The sequence below is a fragment of the Mustela lutreola genome, chromosome 7, assembly GCF_030435805.1.
Source record: "Mustela lutreola isolate mMusLut2 chromosome 7, mMusLut2.pri, whole genome shotgun sequence".
Taxonomy (NCBI): Eukaryota; Metazoa; Chordata; class Mammalia; order Carnivora; family Mustelidae; genus Mustela; species Mustela lutreola.
This window is the reverse complement of record NC_081296.1, coordinates 37,478,567-37,489,363: the sequence shown is the minus strand read 5'-3', so window position 1 is coordinate 37,489,363 and position 10,797 is coordinate 37,478,567. Positions and strand designations below refer to the sequence as shown.

Genomic DNA, 10,797 nt, shown 5'->3' with positions numbered 1-10,797 from the left:
GCACTGCCCCTTTCGGACCGGCTAAGGAGACTACGGCGTCTGGCGCCCGCCTCTCGTTCCGCTTCCCCTCCCGCCCCTCAAGCTCAAAAACCGAGAATCGAAACTGTGCTGTGATCCATGCAGCAGGAGCCTGCACCCGCCCGATCTCCGGGTCCCCAGCAAGACCCCGCACTGCCCCACACGCCCACAATGCCTCTCCCGGAGTCCGTCCCCGAAGGCCACCAGCCCAGCCCCAGCCCCGCGGAGGTACTACTGGGTTTGGGGAGATGGGGTTTAGGCTTCGTTGATTCGCTACGGTGCGGGTAGAGGTGGGAAGGGAGAGGGCAACTTGACCAAGTACCTTAAAGAGTGACACAGAGAGAAAACCAGGTATTGGGTCCTGACCCTCTTGTCTGGGGTAAGGGTACGTGAGAGTAAAAAAGGGCAGCAGGATGAGTTAGGGGAGCCTCTCTCGGCTGGGATTCGCCACGAACAGGGGGCAAGACGCTGAGGGTCCCTGACACTTGGGACTGGACTTGTCTGCCCACTCTGGCGACCCGCCCCCTAAACCTCTGCCTCGGGAGAAGGTGCACGGATTAGGGAGAATGGCGGGAGGAGCCCTATTGCGCAGGCCTGGAGCCCGGGGCATGTCCCTGGCGTGGAAAACCAAAACCCAAGTTCCCAGGTGAGAAAGTGGAAAACTGGCCCAGATGAGAGACGTGCCCTGGCTAAGGCCTCAGAGCTCCTGTGGTGGTTTCACCGCTAGGGTATCTCCAGGATCCTTTTCTTGGAGCATGCTGCATGCCCAGTCCACCCCCGCAAGGGGCTTACAAGGTACTCCCGGAAACTTGCCTCAGCCTTCTCTCCGACAAACTCCCCGGCTGCCTTCCTCCCCAGAGGAGCTACTTACATCCGTTGCTCTATGTTCTTCCAGGCCCTTTGGGCTCCCCTTCGTGAAAGCACCAGGTTGCAGTGATTTTTATAATTTGCATTATTAGAACTAGGAGTAGTATTACTTAATTATGAACACTCCTCATGGGCCAGGTACTGTATAGTAAGCACTTTTTATTTTTGCTATAAAATATCCATAACATAAAACTTACCATGTTTTTAAAGATTTTATTTTTAGTAAGGAATCTCCACTCCCCATGTGGGGCTCAAACTTACAACCCTGAGAGCAAGCGTTGCCTGCTCCACTGACTGAGCCAGCCAGGCACCCCGAGAACTTAACTGTTTTTAAGCGTACATCTCAGTGGCATTACATGTATCTCACAGTGTTGGGTAACCCACCACCATCTGTTTCCAAAAGTTTTTTCATCACCCTCAACAGAAACTGTACTCCTTACGTGGTAGCTCATTATTACTCCCTTGTCCCAAGTCCTGGTAACCTCCAAACTACTTTCTGTTGCTGTGGATTTGCCTAGTCTAGATATTTCATATAAGTGGGCTGTGCAATATTTGTTCTTTTGTGTTTGGCTTATTTTGCTTAGCATAATGTCTTCAAGGCTCTCATAGCATGTATGAGAAGGCCCTTCCTTTTCATTTTATTTATTTATCGGTAAAGATTTTATTTTTAAGTAACCTCTACACACCCAAGGTGGGGCTTGAACTCACAAGCTGGAGATCAGGAGTCACATGCTCCACCAACTGAGCCAGCCAGCACCCCCCACCTTCTTTTCTTTAAAGCTGAATGATAGTCCATTGCACGTGTAGAACCCTTGTGTTTATCCAGTCATCCCTTGATGGACACTTGGGTTGTTTCTACCTTTTGGCTCTTGTGCCTAACAGTGCTATGAACATGGGTGTGCAAGTATCTGTTTGGGTACTTGTTTTCAGCTATTTGGGGAAATATATCTAGGAATGAAATTGCTGGATTATATGATAGTCCTGTATTTAACTCTCTGAGGAGCCACCAAACCACGGGATGCACTTTATGTGATGCTATATGAGAACACTTAAAGGATCTCCTTTCTACACGGAGTCCCAGGAAGGCAGGGATTTATCCATCCATGGATCCCAGGGCCAGTACTGTGTCTTATGGGAAGTAGATGCTCAGTCCATTGGGGAGTGAGAGCAGGAAGAACTGAGTAAGTGGGGGAGTGTGGTCCTGGGAAGCCTGGGTTTTGTATCATCCAATGACTGCCGGGGATGGAATATGGAGTCCCACTCCCAGCCTCCAGCCTCCAGTCTGGTGGGTGGGGACTCCTGGATTTCAGGCTCACCCCAACCTCTCTGGTCCCCCAGCAAGCCCTGGAAGAGGAATTCCAATTCCTGCGCTGCCAGGCATGCCAGGTAGAAGCCAAGCGCCCCAAGCTGCTGCCTTGTCTGCACACGCTGTGCTCGGGGTGCCTGGAGGCGCCCAACTTGCAGTGCCCGATCTGCCAGCTGCCTGGGCCCTTAGGCGCTGACTCGATGGTGCTGGATAACGTCTTCTTTGAGAGTCTACAGCGGCGCCTGTCGGTGTACAGGCAGATCGTGGATGTGAAGGCCGTTTGCAACCGCTGCAAAGAATCCGCGGACTTCTGGTGTTTCGAGTGTGAGAAGATCCTCTGTGCCGGGTGCTTCGAGGCGCACCAGTGGTTCGTCAAGCATGAGGTCCGGCCCCTGGCGGAGCTCCGCGGCCAGTCAGCGAAGGAGTTCCTTGATGGCATGCGCAGGTCCAACAGCATCTTCTGCTCCAACCCCATCCACTGCCCCCCTATGTTGACGAGGTGAGCCCGCTGGCCCAGGGTGGGGTGGCACCTCCTAGAGCAGGGTAGATGGTGCGGTGAGCAGAGATCCAAAGGGTCATACGGCTGGAAATGTGAGATAAGGAGCTCCCAGGGTTTTGCAACTCAAGAGTATGGTCCGCAGATAGACAGCATCTGGAGCCATGCCCATGGTTTATGTTATCCCATGCAAATGGATAGTAATCGTTAACCGTTTCCCCTGTAATAAATAATGCCGCAGAATCATCTTTACTAACACTTATCCAGTCATTTCTACAGGGTAAATTTTGGAAATGCTATTGCAGTGCAGGGGTATGAAAATTTTACACTTTGATACATGTTACCAAACTGCCCTTTAGAAAGTCTTAAAGTGGAATTCTCCGTGGCACCGCCAGGGAGTGTGGGTATATGGTTAACTCTCAATAAGATGCAGGTAGTTTAGTTTCTGTCTGAAAAGTCAAAACCATAACACTTGCCATCTCGGAATGTCTATATGGAAAAAAACAAACTATTGAATCCACTTAAAATTATTTTTATTGAACAGTACAGGATTTTTAATTCAGCATTTTTGAGACTACATTTGTATGGTTTTAAAAATTACACAGTTTATAAAGAGAGGGGCCAAAGTTTCCATGTCACTCTGTCCCCATCTGCTGAATTCCTCCCACTTCTCCTCTACCCACAGTTCACCATTGTTACCAGTTTTGAACGTTTCCAGAGTTTCTTTATGAATATATGCACAGGTAGGGGTATATTGTCTTATAAATCCTAATTTCCCCTTTTTAGCCAGAAAGGTAGCATACCTACATGAACTCTTCCTGCTGTAAGGAGATTGCTCCTGTAAGATTCTTAGCAGCCCTCTTTAGGAGATCTGCATGGCTAACACATTCTTTGTCCACTGGGTACACACTCAGAACTGCATTCCTCCTAAAACTGATTGTGGCTTGCTTCTGGCTCTGCTTGGATTTGTACCACCTGCTCTCCCAGAATGCCTCTTGTGCAGATTCCTGGACAGACAGACATTAGAATTTAGATTTTTCTTGTTTGTTGTTAAGCTTTAGTGGCTTTTGCTATCTTTCTTGGCCCTTGTTTTTTTCCTTCATTTGTGAATTGCCTATTTAGGTCCTTTGCCTGTTTGGGTTTTTTTCTTCAAGAAATTAGCCTCTAATTTCAGAGCCAATAACAGTCCAAAAGTTTTCCCTTGTTCACCTTGGTCATTTCATTTCCAATGAGGGATTGTGTTTAAATTTTTCATTTTATAGCATCCAATTCCTCCTGTCTTCCTGCATGGTGTCCTGCTTTGATCGTGCTAGGAAAGAATTTTTTTTCCCCCCCAGGCCAATGTTAAAAATATTTTCTTATATTCTATTTTAACAGTCTCATGATTTTATGTTTATAATTGAATCTTTAATTCGAATAGAATTTCTTTTTCTTGGTGGTATAAAGTAGGAGTCCTCACTTTGCTTTTCTCTCCAAATGGAAAGCTGGTTCCTCTCAACTTTTATTGGGTAATCCACTCTTGCCTTCATCTCAAATGCCCATTCCATCCTGTACTAAATGCCCAAGTAATCACTATGTTTGTAAATACCCGTTTTGTGCTGATGATTCGACTATTGCTATGCTAATCCTTACTGCCATAGGGAATTGCTTGGGCCAAATTCCCATTCTTCTTCAGGAGTGCTTTTGCTTTTCTTATGTTCTTAGAGTTGATGCAGTTTCAGAACTTACATATTCCGGGACGCCTGCGTGGCTCAGTGGGTTGAGCCTCTGCCTTTGGCTCAGGTCATGATCCCAGAGTCCTGGCATCAAGCCTGGCCTTGGGCTCTCTGTTCAGCAGGGAGCCTGCTTCCCTGTCTTTCTCTGCCTGCCTCTCTGCCTACTTGTGATCTCTATCTGTCAAATAAATAAGTAAAATCTTTAAAAAAAAAAAAAAAAGAACTTACATTACATATTCATTGGGATTTTGACTGACACTGTATGAAATCTGGGGAGAGTTGTCGTCATCTCTGGTTATATCTTTGGAGTTTTATAGTTTTATGGCTATACCTCTTGGACTTTTAAATTATAGTTAAATTTTATAATATTTAACAACCCTGTGAATAAAATCTTTTCCATTACCATTTCTTGCTGGTTATCATTAACATCCTCTAAGCCTCCTAATTTTTTATATCAGCCATCTGATTGAGCTCTTTTATTTTTGTAAGTTTCTCCAATTGATTATTTTTGGATTTCCTAGGTAAACAAATCATGTCATTGGCAAATAATAAAAACTTTTTTCTCTCCAGGATTTATACATATTACCTCCTTGTAGCTTTGTTAGCTAGAACCCTCAGAATAACATTAAAGAGCGAAAGGAAGTGGTTAGAAAAGGCAACTTAAAAAGAAAAGAAAAGACTACTTTATCTTATAACTATCTTTCGTGAGAATTTTTCTTGTATACTGTGCTCTTTATTGCTGGCTTCCTTTAGGTAACTTTACAAAATCACGTTCAGAAAGTTGCCTCCCACTTCTAGCTTAACAGTTTTTTTGTGGCTACTATTTTGTTTTATTTTTAACTCAGGAATGGGTGTTCTTTGGGATTCTATGAAAGTGTCCCTTGACCTTTCAGTGTAATGAATTATATAACATTATTTATGTTGAGCCATTTTTTTTTAATTCCCTGGAGGAAAAAGCCTATTTGGTCCTGATATACTATTATTTTAATTCATAGCTCAATTCCATTCAATACTCTTTTATTTAGGCTTTTGTCTGTATTTATAAGTGTGATCAATTTTTATGAATACATATGCTTTCTTTCAAGGTTTTTGACTTATTTTCTACTAATCTCTTTTAGTGAATTTGTAAGCTTTTTTGAACATGGCATACACACACACATACACACACACCCCCACACACACTCAAAATTGCTTAGCACAGTGCCTGGCACATGTTAAGTTCTAAGTCAACATTAAGTTCCTATAATTTCTCTGTTCTAGAACAACTGAAGAACATATGTAGTTTGGGTTTGTAGAAGTTTCTTAAAAAACTATCTGAAACTTGTGTTTTTTTGAAGAGTAGATTTTCTCCCTGGTACTGGTCTGTTATGGGTCTTGGGTTAGATTTTCTGGAAAATTTTCCAGTCCTTCTTGCATTCTTAAAAATTTCCTTTACAACTGTAATGATGTCCCCTTTCTATTCTTTTCTTTTCTTTTTCCCCCTTTCTTATTTCTTATTTCTTAGTGGCTTATGAGTGGTCCGATGTAGCGGGTGGAGTGGGTTTTTCTCTAGGTACAAGGGGCAAGGCTGGTCCAGCCAAGAGGGCAGGATTCCGGTCCCCTGAGCAATGTGGATAGCTTCAAAAACCTGACCATAATGCCTAAAAATCATATACAGAGGGGGTTCTGAGTGGCTCACTTGTTGAACGTCTGACTGTTGGTTTTGGCTCATGTCGTGATGTTGGGGTTGTGAGCTCCAGCCCCACACAGGGCTCTGCACTCAAGGTGGAATCTGCCTGGCATTTTCTTTCTCCTTTTCCCTCTGCCTCTGCCCCACCTCCTCTCCTGCACACCCTCTCTCGCTCACTCGCTAAATAAAAAAAGATATATATATATATTTTGAACATCATACACAGACACTCACAATTCACATTGTTTCACAATTAGTCAGTGGTTACTGGAAACTCTCAACTTCTGTTTTCTGCCTGAAACTTCAGTGCCATAAATAACCCACAGCTTTCTTCAGGTCATAGTGCGGTAATAAGCACTCCATCCCTTGATGCGAGCGAGCTGATTTAGGACTCGGGCTGGGGAGCAGCTCCAGAGGTGACTTTAGACTTAGAACTCAGCCTGGGAGTGTTTGCCCTGGGGCCACTAGCATTGATCTGTACATTTTTTCGGCCTACTTCCTCTATGTGGCAGGCCATCCGCTAGGCACTGGGGTATAACTGTGAACAGATAGAGGCCTGGCACTCTGTGAGGTCACAGTCTGGTAGAAAAACCAGCTCTACAACTAATCATGAGTGCTGTCAAGTGCCAACAGGAAGCCTTCTCATTCTGGGCTTGCATAATTTCACACTGTCCCGTTAACTCTGTCCCTGCTCGGCAAAGGGTTGACCTTGGTGTCTGTGCTCTGTCTGTTGTTGAGGGCAGAAGGGAGGAGGCACACAGGCACAAAAGTGAATCATCTTAGAAAAGGCATTGGCTGGAGAAGGCAGCTTCCTTCCAAGAGGCTGTCACATTTAGCCTGATACATAAAAAAGGACAAATGGCATCAGGGGCATGGTGGGGTGGGCCGGGCAGCAGGTACAAAGGCAGAGAGGCACGTGGGAGTCTGCTGCATTTCAGGAATTGTAAGTAAAGGGTATGCCTGAAGGCAGGGGCTGGAAGGGGGAGCTGGAGTCAGACATGGGGGGCTTGGAGTTAGGACTCTGTCCTGTCATTTCTGGGGCATAGAATGTTCTCAGCTTGCTCCTTTTTCATGCAGTCCTTGTTTTACCAGTGAATGGCCTATAGAACTTACTTTGAAGGGGACTCTTGGTCGTGGGGTGGGGGGCTCTGGGGCTCTGTTGGAAGCCACTGACGGATGTTAAGGCAGAGGGTGCGAGGATTAGATTTCCTCTCTGTACCACGGTTCTGTAAAGTGGGTAAATTTGGGAAACCTGGAGAGCCTTCTTTGTTTGGCTACATGCTTTTTTATATATCACCCCATTCCACAAAGAATTTGAGGAGATTGACCAGTAGAGACTGAAGCAAATCTGCCCCAGAGAAAAGGGAGCCTCACTAGGAGATGGAGGCCATGGTCCAGGTGGGGGTGAGGCCTACAAGAATGGAGAGATGGAAGGCTGGGGAAAAGGTCCAAATCTCACACTCCCAGGGCCTGCTTGACCTGGAGGTCAAGGTGACTGCCAGCCTTTCCATCATGTGTATTTGGGAGTGCTAGGGAGTGCCTTCAACCCAAGAGTATGATGGGTCTAGGCCAGCAGTGGGAACTGAGACCCATATCTGGGTTTCAGATCCCAAAGCTTGGCTGGATGGGGTAGGGGAAGGAGTCCAGGGCCATCAAAGCTTATAGCCAGAAAGCATTTGAATTAGTTGAGTGAAAAAAAATGAAAGACCTATTAATCCAGTTTGAAAGCTGTGATGAGATCATAAACTGGGGACAGAGTTCCCAAGACCGAAAGTTGGCGTGATTCACAACAGGTCAGGGAGAAGCAGGCTGGACAGGCCAAGGGGAAGTTCAAGGCCGAGGCAGACAGCGTGCAGCGGCAGAGCTGATGGCAAGGAAGGGCTGCTAACTGAGAAGAGAATGGAAGAGACATCCTGATGGGCCCACTGAGGGTCAGGGCTCAGGGGAGGAAGGCCAGATGCTGCAGGCGTCACCTCTAAGGAGCCCCCTTGACCTCATGAACCAAACAAGTGCCTCCTGAAAGTCTGCACTGCGGGTGTCTGGCTGGCCTCCTAGTCCCGGCCTTGCCTGGGGCCTTCCTGGTACCCTCTGTAGAAGTTATCAGTAAATTGCATCTTCTTGGGGAATGATGATCTTACTGGGATCGAGAGCTGGCCAAGGAGCACCACGTGGACAGGAAGAAGGCTGCTGCCAGGAGTTAGGGCACGGTCAAGTACTCCATTTCCAAGTTTTCCTATGAACTCGCCCAGGGGACTTGTTTCCATCACCGACAGCAACTGCTTTTCGTTTCATGGAGGCAGCTAGGATGGGAGGTGGAGCTCTAAAGTAGATTTGGTTGAATGTGTGGCTGCAGGGACATGTGAGCTGTATCTCCAGGAGGGTCTTCTGAATTGAGTTACAGCTGAAACAAATCCGTAAATCGGTAACAAATTTTTATCTGGTGGCTTAAGCTAAAATGAATGAATGGCTTCTGTAAGAGGTGAATAAGGTTGTGGCTGCCTTCTGACCCCACTTGATTAGGTATTCAAATTGTGTCACCAGGACCTATTTTCTCTGTGTTTCTTGGGACGTGGCTTTCCTCCCAGTCAGCTCCATTCACAGAAGGCTTTCTCCCTCCTGCTTGCCAGATGAACACAGCAGTTCCAGAGGCCCTTGTACATGCCCTCATCCTTAAATCCACTGGGAAAGAGCAAAAATCTCTTCCCAAATTCTAAGCCTAGTCTGAGTGGTGTTTCTGATTGGATCAGCTAGCTGTCTGTGCAGCTGGACAGGATGGAAGCCAGCCTCAAGGGAAGCTCCCTAACCCCTTGGCACTTGGGCAGTCCCCTTCTAACAGAAAGCTTTCCCTTTTCCTCTGTGGGCAGAGAATGGGCTCTTCTGGTTGGAGTTAATACATAAATTGTTAATACAATCATACTTTCCTGTCTTTTGAGCTGGTTTCCCTGGGTTGTCGTCTTCATTCTCATACCTTCTTGAAAGATTTTTGAGGAACAGAGAACTGTTCCCATTGTATAAATGAGGCGAGAGGCCGGTGCACTAATGGGAGCTCACCCAAATAGGAGATGTTGTATGAGCTAAAGCCCAAACAGGTGCAGGGCTTCTTGACTGCAGACTGTGTGTGCCTTTCCTGGCACTGCTGGCCTCTGCATTCAGGCAATCTGCAACTCATAACCAGGCTGAGGTACAAAAAGGGATTCTGCAAGTTGCTTTTTTTTTTTTTTTTTTTTTTTAAGATTTTACTTACTCATTTGACAGAGAGCGATCACAAGTAGGCAGAGAGGCAGGCAGAGGGGGGCGGTGGCGGCGGGGGGGCGGTGGGGGAGCAGGCTCCCTGCTGAGCAGAGAGCCTGATGTGGGGCTCGATCCCAGGACCCTGAGATCATGACCCAAGCCAAAGGCAGAGGCTTAACCCACTGAGCCACCCAGGTGCCCCAGCAAGTTGCTTTTTAAACTCAGAGTGTTTTTTCCCTTGGAAGTGGATTATTAAAAGGAAGCATGCTATTTAAGCAATAATAAATTTAAATTCCCTTGACCTTCACACAAGCAAAAGATATGGAAGTAAAATTGGACTTAACTAAACTTCAAAGAACTACTTCTTCATCCTAAAATGTTTCCTAAAATATCTAACCGTAAGCAAAAACTATATATATGTTGCTAATACATTAAGAGGTTGGAGTCATTGTAGCTTGTTTTTATAATAGAGTCTTTGCTGAGAAAGATCAGGATGGACTACTGCCATCTACCTGTCTTGATTCTGTATTAAGATGGCTCTCAGGCATGGCCCTGGCCGTTTTACTCTGGCATTCCTTCTTGCAAATTCTTTACTTTGATTAAGCTCTTAGTTGGATGGATGTTGTCAGTAAGCAGTCCAAATTCCTAGAAAATGTCTATCAGTTGCTGTTCTGCTTGAGTGATACCTTCGCTGGGTATAATGTAATCTACACGCCGTTGCCTGTAGAATTTTGTAGACTGCTGCATTGTCTTCCAGCATTCCGTGTTCATGAGGAAAGGACTGAGCCAAATTTATTTGCTTTTTCTGTCTTGATACCTAAAGATATGTTTTCTTGAAGTTTATTAATTTAACCAAACTGTCTTAGTGTTGAGCACTTTGTATCAGATTATTCTGGAACCTGGCAGGCTCCTTCAATCTAAAAATTCTATTTATTTCAGAGGGCCTAGATGGTTCAGTCAGTTAAGCATCTGACTCTTCATTACAGTTCAAGTCATGATACTCGGGTGGAAAGATCAAGCCCCACGTCAGGCTCCAAATCAGCATGGAATCTGCCTGGGATTCTTTCCCTCTGCTTGTGCTTCTTGCTCTCACTCCCTCTCTCTCTCTCTCAAATAAATAAATAAATAAACAAAATCGTAGAGACTAAAATAGTAATAATAATAATTAAAGTCTCTTTATGTCAGTGAAATTTTCTTACTCCTCTTTTTTCCTCTTCCTTTTCCTCCTCATTTACCTCTATCACCATTATGGTATTATAATCATTAATTTATTATTTTCAGGTTTTCCCAATTCATAATCTTAACAGTATTACTACAGTTTGGGGGAAACTGATTTACTTCATGATCATTGAATGAGTAATGATGATCAGAACCACAGTATACATTCAGAGTTACATAAAATCATTTTGTACGCATTGTGATAAAAGTACTTGAGACTATCAAAATTGTTTCCTATATGTAAGGAGTTACTGTCTGTTTTCTATTTTACCAGATT

The 10,797-nt window shown here is 45.1% G+C and overlaps 1 protein-coding gene across 5 annotated transcripts in view; it reads left to right on the top strand.

Annotated features, from left to right (window-relative positions):
- The window catches only part of PML (PML nuclear body scaffold), a 40,950-nt gene continuing 30,153 nt past the window's right edge, over nt 1-10,797 (top strand). For 3 of the 5 annotated variants that reach the window (XM_059180418.1, XM_059180419.1, XM_059180420.1), the window contains exons 1-2: nt 1-246; nt 2,224-2,690. In XM_059180418.1, coding sequence (XP_059036401.1) covers nt 118-246; nt 2,224-2,690 — 596 coding nt within the window. In that variant the 5' untranslated portion in view covers nt 1-117. The remainder of the gene's footprint in view (nt 247-2,223; nt 2,691-10,797) is intronic. The other 2 variants (XM_059180422.1, XM_059180421.1) reach the window with 1 other exon arrangement.